Source organism: Lacerta agilis, chromosome 7, assembly GCF_009819535.1.
Source record: "Lacerta agilis isolate rLacAgi1 chromosome 7, rLacAgi1.pri, whole genome shotgun sequence".
In the NCBI taxonomy this organism is placed as follows: Eukaryota; Metazoa; Chordata; class Lepidosauria; order Squamata; family Lacertidae; genus Lacerta; species Lacerta agilis.
In genome coordinates, this window is record NC_046318.1 from 45,830,201 (window position 1) to 45,843,523 (window position 13,323).

At 37.8% G+C, this 13,323-nt stretch overlaps 1 protein-coding gene across 8 annotated transcripts in view; it reads right to left on the minus strand.

The window, feature by feature from the left end:
- The window catches only part of TRAPPC8 (trafficking protein particle complex 8), a 54,588-nt gene that overhangs the window by 10,486 nt on the left and 30,779 nt on the right, over positions 1–13,323 (minus strand). For all 8 annotated transcript variants that reach the window (XM_033155103.1, XM_033155102.1, XM_033155101.1 and 5 more), the window contains 10 exons: positions 11,967–12,098; positions 11,174–11,398; positions 9,749–9,857; positions 6,528–6,722; positions 6,223–6,353; positions 5,052–5,126; positions 4,416–4,542; positions 3,013–3,170; positions 2,055–2,494; positions 605–752 (listed from right to left, as the gene is read on the minus strand). In XM_033155103.1, coding sequence (XP_033010994.1) covers positions 605–752; positions 2,055–2,494; positions 3,013–3,170; positions 4,416–4,542; positions 5,052–5,126; positions 6,223–6,353; positions 6,528–6,722; positions 9,749–9,857; positions 11,174–11,398; positions 11,967–12,098 — 1,740 coding nt within the window. The remainder of the gene's footprint in view (positions 1–604; positions 753–2,054; positions 2,495–3,012; positions 3,171–4,415; positions 4,543–5,051; positions 5,127–6,222; positions 6,354–6,527; positions 6,723–9,748; positions 9,858–11,173; positions 11,399–11,966; positions 12,099–13,323) is intronic.

Here is a 13,323-nt window from a genome sequence, read left to right on the forward strand (position 1 = left end):
ATTATTTTAATTATGCATAATGAAGCTGAATACTACAAAGTGACATTTCTAAATTTACCCTACCCTAGATACAGTTAGAAGTTAAACATCTGCATCACCAAAGGTTCAATAGAACAGGGAATGATACTAAAATTACTTTATTCTGAACCAGACATAGGCAAATTCCGGCCCACCAGATGTTTGGGACTACAATTCCCATCATCCCTAGCTAACAGGACCAGTGGTCAGGGATGATGGCAATTGTAGTCCCAAACATCTGGAGGGCCGGAGTTTGCCTGTGCCTGTGCTGAACTTTCAATCCAGTAAAATTAGTTTTTGAAACTTAGTTTTAAGAGACTAACTCTATGCACAGATCTATAAATATATATTAAAAAGTCAAAGTTAGAGAAGACAAAGATAAGCAATGCGCTCTGAGCAAACTGAAGCTCCAGGGGAAGGGATAACAACTTCCTTTAAAGGTTCTACGATCCTGCCTTCAAGCAGGGGTGTGTGCATTCTTATCCCACCTAAGGATATCTTACACACTCCTGACATTTTCTTTGAGGACAGCAAGCTTCAATTTAAAAATACAATCACTGTTGGACCGAGTTCTGAGCAGACTTACGGTATTGATATTTTCCACATCCACAAACACTAGCATATTGTCACCATCACCTTTTTCATCCTCAAGAGCATTGCTTCGATATACGGTAGCTCGTACAGTCAGTGATCGACTGGTACAAATAACGGCAGTATGTCTCAATACTCTGTGACTGGAAAGATAAAATATGTAACATTTCACCACCTTTGTATTTCCCTCACCTGCACTTCAGCACCAGGAAGTTGTTCACTTACAATTAAGATGGCTTGCATTAAAAATGAGGGGAAATTCGCTCTGTTGCATCTACATGCCTACTCAAAGGAGCTTTGCATCAAGTTTCATTTCACTCTAAAAAGTTCCACATATCTGATGCCACATATTCCACATATCTGATCCAGTCTGCCTTACTGGACTCCCTCCCTACTAATAGCAGGCAAGCAATAACCGTTTAGCTTCAGGTGCTTGCTTAATACTTTTTTTTTTTTTTAATCACAGAGGCGTTCCCTGAACTGTGATCCCAGTGGTCTGTGCTGTTGATCATTGGGATCTACGCTTATTCTGAATTTTATATTATTTTATGGTATATTGTATTTTTATGTGGTACACTGTTGTGTAGTCTGCCATTTTGTTACAAAATGTTATACACTTGTATCCAAAAATAGAAAAAAAAACCTACTCCATAGCCTCATGCCAAATGTAGCTGAGGTGTTTTAAGAGGTGTCCAAATGTATAAGTGCATGGAATTCTTTTATTTCAAAATATATAGATTTTTATGTTTTCATTATGAGTTTGCTTTATGGCAACTTTAAAATGCTAACTTAATATAATCAAACAGTTATTTGTTGGATTGCCATGTTATGTTTTGAAATGATTTGTCATTTGTTACTGTAACATTGTATTGATTTTCATTTTTGTTCTGTTGTGAGCCACTTTAAGCATATGTATATGGAAAAGCAGCATTAAAATTTAAATAATAAATAAATCCAGTTTTCCATGTACAGTAGTACATTCATTTAAGAGAAGTACACAGCATTTTAGTTACCCACAGCACCACACATCCATCTGCGTACGTAGAATTATACCCAAATGATAATACTCAGGTTCATCCAGAATCTGAAGACTATAAGCATAGTCATTTGATGAAAAATGGTACAAATTTAATTAAGTATTGCATCTGTTCTACCCCAAAATTTTGTAACCTACCCAGACATGTATTTTAAAGGAAGTACTGGCTTTACACTTTAAATAAATGAAAAGGATATAGGTTTCTGCCCATGCAAAAATGTTTGCATATAACCAACTGAATTGGATTCAACATTACAGCCAATAATAAAACTGTTGTTATAAGCTAATAGGACACTCTGCAGAAAGATCTTCCAGGCTGACATCCTGCTGTTTGTGGAGGGGCATTTCTGGATCCACCCCGACAAAACTTCACTCAACTCAGAAGTTTAAGGAAGATAGTTAAGCTTACCACATTTTTGAGTGTTTTCTAATACTTTCATAGTAAAACAAGAAGTTTATTTCATGGACACCTTCTTCATCTGGACCACGTAACCACATGGGAAGCTGTACGGAAGCTCCAGGGAGCAGTACAGAATCAGGAAGGGGGACATCTATTACTTCTGGCTGACATCCTGTTCCAACCCCAAAGTCTGAAGAATCAGCCGAGGACGTCAGCGAATATAGGGAGGTAGAATGCTTAACAACAGTCTTGTAAGCGCTACAGTGTTCAGATGCTGAAGGGCTTAGTGGTGTTAAAATAGCGCTACTGCCACCAAAGGTAAAGAATTCTGGCCGTTTAGAGACAACTTTCACTCCAGTCAGAGGACACTTGCCTACATTCATAAACTCTACATATGTCTTTCGGATTTCTCCACAAAGCAGCCCTGTAGGAAAATTTATAAAGAAGACCTGCATTGGAAGAGAAACATAGGAACACATTTTGACAAACTGACAAAGTTCATTAAGGCAGGACTATCTTATTTGTCCATATTTATCAATATAAATAAATTTTGCAGAATCAACTCCACGTAAAGGTGGTTTTCCAAATTCCATTTTCACCTTTACTAAAATTAACATGAAAAGAGTACCACCTAGAAAGTGACAAGAAATAAATATATATTTATTTTTTTTTCTCAGAAAGCTGTTATCTGCCAGCCTTAGAAAAAATACACATTTCAGTTCAATAAGCCTGGGGAAGAAGATGCATGGTGCTCTTTTACAGTTTACACTCTTTTACACTTTAACACCCTTTTATACTCTTTTACACTTGAATTAAATTTAACAAGGCTTCAAATTTCAACTCTATGCACTATAACTTAACAAGTTTAATCTGATACAGAGTAATAAAGAAAAAACTGGAAGAAACATCTATGTATTTCAAAAGCAGCTGTTACATATTTGACAATCTTGTCAATGATTAGCTGTACCTCTAGCAAAGGCATTTCCTCTGTAATGATAGGATCTAAACGTCGATCAGGTCCATATTTAATAGATGTTTTCTCTTCTTTTGTGCTATTCAAACGAGGGCCCTGGATTTCTAAGTCTTGTCGCCCCCGTACTGACATTCCATTAGAGATAAATTTTCCTGAAAAGAAAACCAACAGGATATTGAGGAACAAGTAAGCAGATAATAAAAACCTGAGCTGGTTTTTAAGATCACATTGAGTTGAGCTTACAATTGTTGAAAGTGAATTTGACACTGAAAGAAACCATCTTGATCATCATCCCTCCCCAAACAGGTTTGTTTAATGATGCAACTAAATATAGATAATGAAATTATTTTGTTGCCATAAAAGGTATGTGTGTCTGGCTGTTAAAATGATGAGGTTTTAATGTTAAACTTAACTTTATAACATGATCAACATATTGGCTTGGATCCTACCTTGTATAAGCAGAAGGTGGCTCCCACAACAAGGCTTTTACACCTCCTCCCCCTTATTACAGACCTCCACACACCATCCTGTGCCAGTCCTCAGAAGCAGCTTTTTATGGGAGCTGGAGGAGGGGGCAGGAAAACCTCACTGCACAGCACCCTGCTGCTTGTACAAGTCCAGATCCAATGGAGCCATTGTTTTCTGGTGATTTTCTTGGTGGCATCCTTTTCATGTTACTTTTGGTAAAGGTGAAGTTGGAATTTGGAAAACCCTTTCTTTCACTAAGTAATATGGGAGTTCAACAGGCAACACTGCAGCAGCAAGAAAATCTCTTTCATGTGATGTAGCCATCTCATGATGTCGACACATATAATTTACAGGTAGTATTTTATTTCCATGTTGGCTACCCACACATAAATCCCATTTTAGCACTATGCACACAATCCTTGAGATTGTATATTCCACCATCCCCTTTCCTGCACCGGTTTCATCAGTGAAAAAGAGATCAGAAGCACTTGCTGAGTTTCCAAATAAATGTGATTTGTTATTTCTAAACCTAGACTGAAAACAAGTGAATTTGAAACTGTAATAAATAATTCTACTTGTTTCAATAAACCATCGTTAATCCTAAAACCAGTTCCAGGATGGGCCACAAAGCACAGTTTGTTGAAAATGGAAGTGGATGCTTCTCAACTATGTCTTGTGCACAGGAGTGCATGAACCCAAACTACGGTCTAGATATTATAAGGGAACTAGAACTCTAACTTATCACCCTCATATGACATAGGGAAGTATCAAATTTGGTGTTAAGATTATGGTCTAATCATGATAACAAATCATGAACTGAAATACCTATATCCCATTAGTAGTGGGCAAAACTGAAGGAACCACCCCTATGGACCACATTCCATATGTTACTAGACCCTGTGTTAGACATAAAAATACAACAGGCATACCTGTTTGCAGTACAACAGAAGGGTCTACTCCATCTAGCACTGAAGTACTCTGAATGGTGCCAAGATTGTAAACGACTCCCAGAATGTGTAGCTCCCCTGTTTGATGGGGAAAGAGCTTTAGTCTTGCCTGTGGAGATATGTTAAATTTTTGTTGTTGCTAGTGTAGTTATTTTACATTTAAACGCCATTTTAGTTAAACAAAAGCAAGCATCTACATTTACCATTCTAAGAAGCTATCTGCAAGATTAATAAAATTTACATATTTATACAGGAGTGTTTCAGAAAATAAATGCAACGTTGTAGCATAGGCAAACTATTTGCCGTTGCTTTTCTTGTGTCTTTACAATTCTACAGGATTGTTCAGATATTGTTCAGATATTGTTAAAGGGCTGCCCAGATGCATCTTACATGGAAAAGTACGTCCCAACTGCAATGCTTCTCTACTGCCAAGTACCATCTTAAATAATGTAAGCACTATTAAAGTAGGTATTAAATTCTAGAGAGTTATTTAAAACTGAAAAATAACCCCCCAAAGTGCCGCACAAAAGGAATGTTTAAAAGCATTTTATGTCTAACTCCCTTTGTGAGGACCTGGAAATGTTTTTGCTTTTAAAGGGGAAAAAATTAAGTACCCACCATTTTAGTTTCTTCACTGTTCATCAAAAACTCTGATATTACTTCAGCTCCAATCATATCTTTGCCAGATGTTTCCTAAAATAAATTATGAAAAAAATGTTCAGTTAAGCACACAATTATTTCTCAGTAGCAAACTGTTCCCAAGAGTGGTTCTAAGAACATTATATTTTAATGTATTTCATGCTTGATAGTTTACGAAAACAAAAACCTAGGTATAGCTGGGGGGGGGCAGGTATCCTACCTAACGAATTTCTTTGGCCGCAATGTTAAACCAAATTCTGCATTATGAGAAAGAGCCTAGTGCTCCCTGGGGTACTTATGTGCTCCCTGCTTCCTCCTCTGGTGTAGCTGTATGTTTGAAAACTTTTGCTTTCTTTTTAGATGAACTACAGCTTCCTGTGCTGCCAAACATACAACTAATATTAAGTATGGTTAGTGCAGGGGTCCCCAAACTAAGGCCCGGGGGCCGGATGCGGCCCAATCGCCTTCTAAATCCGGCCCGCGGGCGGTCCAGGAATCAGCGTGTTTTTACATGAGTAGAATGTGTCCTTTTATTTTAAATGCATCTCTGGGTTTTTTGTGGGGCCTGCCTGGAGTTTTTACATGAGTAGAATGTGTGCTTTTATTTAAAATGCATCTCTGGGTTATTTGTGGGGCATAGGAATTCATTCATTTCTTTCTCCCCAAAATATAGTCTGGCCCCCCACAAGGTCTGAGGGACAGTGTACCGGCCCCCTGCTGAAAAAGTTTGCTGACCCCTGGGTTAGTGGAAACAAGCCAACTTCAAAACATAATTTATAATGTTAGCTTGTTTTCACTAAGGTATAGGATTTGGATGACCCAATAAACTACAGCTAATATAAAGCAGAAGCCTCCATTCTCTACTGCAAGGTGATGGTGGGGAGTCTCAGTCTCAGTAATTTCAACTATAGTCATTGTCTCTCTAATAATGAGAAGGTAAATTTCCCTTTGATGAGGCCACACATGATTCTAAACCTTGTCCTCTAAGAGGAGGCTGTGAATAATCTCTAGGCAATTAAAAGCTAAGTAGAATGAAAATCAACATAGGAAAGCGTGCACTGATTTACTTTTCAAGAAAAACATTTTGAAAGATACAAATATTACTAGTAGTGCATGAAGTCTTCTTAGAGGACTTGACAAAATCACTTACTACTTCCTTTGTTTCTCCATTATTCTTTGAATTGTAATCCTTTGGTTGGAATTTCCAAAGCAGTGATAAGTCGGTTAACAGAAGTGGAACTTTCAATGGATTTCTAAAAGCTACTTCCACAGTTATTGGCTCTATTAAAAAGAAAAGTCAATGTATGTATTTAGGGAGGTTATTCTTATAAGATGCGAGAATAAACCAAGGCATTCATAATTTAAAAGTTTATCACTGCAATTCTATTCCATAAGCAACTTTGCTGAAATATTAATTTTATGTGCCATTTTTTAAAATGTGTACAATTTTTTTACCTTCTACTACACCAAGTGGAAACCTAGAGTTATCTGAATACTTATTCAGACAATACTGTGTTGGCTGGAAATTAGAAAGTGCTGTGCCTTTGTTAGCTGCAGCCACAGCTTGCTCTTCAAGTTCCTTCCATTGGTAGGAGAATTCAGACTCATATTCTTGATCAAGGCTTATGTGTGTTGCTGCCTGTTTTTCACCTAGTTGTGAATAAAAATAAAAAAAATCACAATCACTTCAGTACACCACAGAGTACCAAACAAATAACTTTTTATGTTTTTATTATAAATGGTAAATCAACATTCAATTGGAAGATCATACAATTTTCTTAAAACACCCATCTCATACATGCATTTTCAAGAGATAGTATGTGTTGCTGGGAGCAGAACTCCAAAGGACTGGGGGAGACAGTGAGATTGAAATCCAGAACAATAAGTGGGTAGGGACATCAACAAGACAGTGGGAGGGGACCAAGGTTCACATATTGAACTAGCCAGCCCAAACCTTTGACTGCAGAATCGCTAATATTTTTTTCTAACTTATAAACTAATTCTAAACTACAGTCATACATAGAAGGTTCACAATAGGTTTAAAATCCAGTAGAGGCCGGTGTGATGCAGCAGAGATGGAAAGTGCTCTCCCAACATCATCACTGCTAAAGCTTACCAGGATGGGGTTGGGGTGGACACACAGATGGAGCCAAGCTGCAAGACAACTGCAAATCCTGACTGTAGTGTTTAGTGGAAGAACTGTTCTAACTCATGGGCTGACTGTTTATAGTTCACACACATAAGAGAATGAGCATGGTTAGCATAGGAACTGTGGCTGAAAAACTAGCAGCAAGAGGAAAAAATGGCCAGGTACTATTTATTGTCTGGTGCTACCACTGTTAAAGCAGCTTAAATGTGAAAGCATCCCAACCACAGCAACCAAAGGCGGCTCGGTTTTTCTGAATCTGTCCATTAGCAAGAACTCCCATTAATCTTAAATCTATTAAAGTGCATTTAGGTGAGGAAGGAAAATGCTGAAATAATTCATTATATATATATTTGAATAGCACATAATTAGGCCTTAAAATGCAACAGAAATTATTTATTTACTTCATAAAACTTATATACCACCTGATTGTAGGAAAAAACTCAAAGCAGTTTACAAAATGAGGAAGAAGGATGCTGGTTTGGTAGAGTAGGTTGCAGTTAAAAATAAAAATTCCTGAAAACAGAAAAAAAAACCCAGCACAACAGGCAAAGGGCTGGGCTTCAACTTTGCTCCCTGATGTGCTAGTTTACTGTTTGCAGGAAGTTTCTGATGCAGAGGTATATATAAAAGCAATATAATATCCGACTTCCGGCGGCGACGCCATCGCCGGGTGGTCGAAGGCTGCTTCGGGTCTGAAGCGCCTTGTCCATCCCGGGGGTTAGGAGCCGCGCTACCGCAGCGCGCGGCTCCGGTTGGGGTGCGGGAAGAGCGTCCCGCACCCTGGGCTCCCCGGCTGCGCCCGCGGAGGCTCCGAACCCTTCCCATGCCCCCCTGTAAAGGGGGAGTGGGGGTGAAGGGACAACGGAGCCGGGCTTACGGGGACATGCCCCAACCGGGATGCAAATGCGGCGGCAAAGCCCGCGGTGAGCGTCCAAGTTCTACCTGTGAAGAATGGAGCTAAAGGAACCCGGTGGTCGTGAGTAAATAATCTTGGCAGAAATCGTGTTTTTGGAACGATCCGGGGGGAAGGAGAAAGGCAGCCTGCCTCCCTCCCTTCGAGCCTAAGAAACTAACCAATTTGAGGGATTGCTGCCACAGAACTGGTTATATAGTATCTAAAATCGATACATGAGACTGGCAAACTTTTTTCTTGGGAAGCTAACTAGCGGAAAATATCTCTATTTAAAGTTGCGGTGTTTGCGCTCCAGCTTAGGAAAATGGCGACGAACAAAGAGACAGGAGAAGAAATATGATACCCACTTCCTCCTCCTCTGCCAGTATGCTGGGTTTCGTCCTTGAACTGGTATTGAACTCTGGACTAACAGATGAACAAAGGCTCACTGCCTTGAAGGTGGAACTAATTTACAGAAAAGTCAAAGTCTTGTGTGGGGGTCTGAAATGGAACCAACTGCCCACAGAGGAGGCTAACAAAACTTTTGACACTTTGGAAGAAAATCTTGTCAAAGAGCTGAGAGGATGGATGGAAAGATGGGAAGAAATGAATGAGCTACTTCGGAGAAGAAATTCGCTTGCTGGGGGTGGCAGCCCCAAGGCGATGTCAAGATTTGCTATATCCAGTCCCCGAGGTGTGAGCTCGGGGGCCAGGGACAGAGAATTAAGGTATTTACAAGAAGAAAAGGAATGCTACAAAGAACCGGAGAAGCTGAGAGAGGGAGAGTTGGATACCTCGGAGCTCGTGGCAAGGAGAGCTTTGGACTGTGCCTGGATCTGTGGACGTTGGGAGAGGGAAGTTGCATGGAAGTTCAGGGCTGATGCCATCAGGAGAAGAAGAATGGACAGAGGGGGTGTGGGGTGAAGTATTAAGTAAAATCTAAAGCAATCTGTTATGGCATTTTGAAATTGGAGGGTGAACACTGTCAACAATAGTTTGTTTTATTATTTGTTCGAACATGAAAAGAGATATTTCAAGTTTCTATGTTATTAGCAGCAGTTCAAAGGATAGAAGAGATAGATTTGATGAGGATGATTTGTGAGGATTTATGAGGATGTAGTATAAATGAAGTCATTTCAAGTGGTTTAAGTTTATAGATTAAGATGATTAAGATTAAGATGAAGATTAAGATGAATGTTTTACTTTATATATATAATTAAGTTTAATTTTTTTAAATGAAGAGGTTAAAAAGTAGATTATGGATATAAACTCGAAGGTGAAAAGGCAGGGGAAGTCAACTGTCAAGATTGGAAAAAGAATTTTTTTTTTTTTTTTTTGAGATGACTAATTAAGAAGAAAAATCATGGCAATTTTTGTATTAGATGTGTAATTGTATTTGTTTTGTATGTGTATAAATGTAGGTGTGGTTAAGGTTGTATGTTGTTATAAGTAAAAATGTCAATAAATTCTTATAAAAAAAAAAAAAAAGCAATATAATATCCACCTGTAGTATGAAGTGCTACAGTCTAGTCTACCATCTCATTCTGTAGCATGTACAAATCCAACCTTATGTTAAGGTATGCTATCCTTATGAACTCAAATGGCTTAAGAACAAATCCCCTTTTTTGTGCTAACCTTCTGATGGCCGCCTGTCATGTCCAAAAAACACTCGCGTTGCAGAACTATTAATATAAGGTAAAGGAAGTTGTGGTAACGGCCCATCAGGTGATAGCTGACTTACATTCTGCAAGAAAGAAAAGCAGAGCTTGGTCAACTTTTGGCAAGTAAAACTAGATATTGAGAATTGGAATATACAAAACTAAAGAAAGCAAGAAGCATTTAGGGGAGTGCAAAAAATAATATCTTGAAACTCCTCTAGTATAAAACGTATAAATAATTAAACAATAATTTATGAACCTGTGTGTCATTTTATAATTGTAATGGTACCATCCAAACAACGGCTTTCAATGTATTCCTTTTACTGTCTATTTACTTTCTTTTGCTGTGGAATTTTTAAAATATAATTTTAAAGAAAACTGCTAAAAGCAGCATGCTTTTATCATATTTTCAGCTAATATTTCATTTAACATAAATATACAAGAAGTCAACATTATGGGTTACATAAGTACTAATGTACTTTGAATTAGTTTAGTATTAGCCATTCCTGACCCTGACTTTGTGCCTTGGCTTCATCATGTACTTATATTTATCAAGTTGCAGGAACGCTCATAATCTCCATTTTCTTGTGAGTCACTTAGTAAATTGTTCTTCTTCACCACTTTTATTTCATCTTATAGGATATGTACTCTTATATCTTTAGATTAGGATTTTGAATGTGTTAGGAAACTGGGTTAAATGTACCCACGATTGTATACCACCTCAATTAATGCAAATTAAAAATCTCTTTATTATCTCTTTGTAAAAAATATTTTACTTGGGGAATCAAAGGAAGCTTATATGTTGGTGTTTATTTCTGAGGTTCAACTGCTTACAAAGATTTTCAGGGCAGCATATGACTGATACCTGCAAAAGGTCTGCCTCTCACAGAAACATGTTATAGGGAATGCAAATAAGGTGCACACACATGCAGATCCCAACAGACACATGTAACGCTATTCCCCATACAATATTTTAAATTTCCACTGTTTCAAGAAAAGGTTTACTAAATGGAAAAAGAAACTCTTTGACACACCAAAGTCCCATTCAATACATGAAATTAGTCATGCAGTGCTTTGAACCAGGACTAGAGTTTATAGCAATTTACAAATACTTGTTACAATATACAAGTTTTGAGTAGTGGGATGGAATTTAGAACATCATATTGTGTCCATACTAAATGACCATCTTTTTTGGAACAAACTGCTTGATACAGAAGCCAGCTGATAGGCATCAGTGAGATGCCAGCCAGACGTGGTCCTACATAAAGTAACATGAGCTGCAAGCATTCAATATAGCATTTCTGTGTACGTCATCAGGTAAGGTTAACTTACATTTTAGTATCAAGCAGGGAAAAGTTAAAAGACAATTGCATAACACTAAGGATAAAAACTGACATCTTACCCTATAAACATAAAGATATTCTCGGAGGAACGCCCCTTGCTGAGCAGCACTTTGCTTGCTGTCATTGATCAAAATATGCCTGAAGGCAGATACGGCATTGTCAAGCTGCCGAAGTGTAAAAGACTGCCGACCAATAGTGAAGTTTATATGATCTTCTGCAAGTGACCATCCTTTCCCTTTATAAACTTGCATGGCTTGACAGTAACATCGTAAAGCATGCTTCTTCTGAAAGATAAAAAGTGAGGTACGGTAAATACAAGTCCACCTGCCAATGTATTTAGAGCTAAAGAGTAAAAACCCAAAAAGTTCTAAAGGATATTTTATGTCAATATAAGAAGCCATTACCTTAAACAGCTTTCTGAGATTACTGAATACTGGGGAAATAAGGGCAGATCAACAGAAGCCAACAACACAAGCCAACTGTGTCCCTAAACTGATAGTAAGGGTTGCATCAGCAGAATGGCTAGGAAAGTAATTTCTGATAATTTAACTTTCCCCTGTACCCCTCCTAATCTGCACTGAAGGGTCCCCCTTCAATAATTCAATACAGAGTGCTAATCCCACCTGCGTCCAGGTAGCCAGCATTTGAGATACAACTACCTATGTTCTCTTCAGTAGATGGAATGGGAAACATTTCATTTCTGAGTTTCCCTTCCCAAGATGTAGAATAAAACTTTCCACTCAACTCGAGCAGTATTTAACACTGATCAAGTATTTTAAAGGTGCTAAAACACTATCAAGAGAATTGGAAAATTACAGAATATGTACTTATTTCCTAACACAGAAAACTTACCTGCCCTGCTTTACTATACCTATGGCCAGCCAGTATCATATGAAAGGCAAATTTTCTAACCATAGGACTTTTCATATTTATAAAACAATGTGCAGCTTGCTCGAGCAACAGGGCACTCCGCAGATCTGAATCCTATTAAAAAACAGTGAGTGATAAGAGACAAGTTACAATTACCCAGAAAGCACAGTGATGTCCATATTCTTAAATATAAATTCCCTATTACCAGAGAAGGCTCTGAAGTCTGAAACAATGCAAGGCTCTATAGTATTACTGATGCAGTGAATGTAAGCCAATTCTACAAATCTTCACTAGCCAACACTGAATACGTTGCATCCCAATTTCACTACAAAGAGCTACAACAGTACAACACTCTTGATGATTTATTTCTCAAGTGATCGCAAACCATGTTTTCTGTACTGTATGTCAAAAAGTGAACTCTTTTCTATTTCACTGGTTCTGCTTGACTTTTTAAAGATCAAAGTGAGCTGGTATAAAGAGGAGGTTTTATGGCCTTTGTCCTTGGTTCAGTACTTCTGACGCCTCAAACAAAGGAGCTGAATAAATCCTATGGAAAATGCTTGTAGAAACAATATAAAAATGATTCAAAGCTTAAACATTTTAAGAAGCTGCCTTCCACAGAGCTTGTTGCAAAAATGTAGTGTTCCTTCTGAGTCTCATTTACCAATAGTTCAGCAAATGAAGACTGTTCTCCAATGAGCACAACAGTGCTTTGATGTTCATGTTAGTATCCAGAACCACGCACAATCATCAACATGAAGAAAATCTCTTACACTGGTATTTTAATCAATATCCAGATATCAAAACACAGTGGCATACAGACAAGTAAAAGCAAATTTAATGCACTACCTAAACCTCCAGCTACTCAGGCTAACATTTCTAACACTCACCATTCCCATCCAAGCGCTCTGCTGCCATTTTTCAACAGAAAAATTAAAGAATAAGAATATAAGCTTTAACATATTTCAATTAAACAAAAAGCAAAAAAGACATGGAACAAGTATGGAATAGTACAAGCTAACTCTGAGTTGTAAATCTGAAAGACTAAACAGGAGCTATGTTACCTTTTTAATTTATAACTGAAACATCTCACATAACTTCAAAATCGTTTCAAAATAATTTCTGGGCAATCCTAAAATGACACAGGAATAATTCCTTATTCAGTTACCTATGCAAAGTAGCCTCACACAATCTTAACAGATCCCCAACACAAAATAATTGTATTCACTATTGGTCTTTCTAATTTCATGTCTACTAGACAGGGAAAAAAATCTTTATATTGCATCTTGGGAGTTTTATACTTCATTTTAAGACTACTCTGCTGCTATCTAAAAGTGTG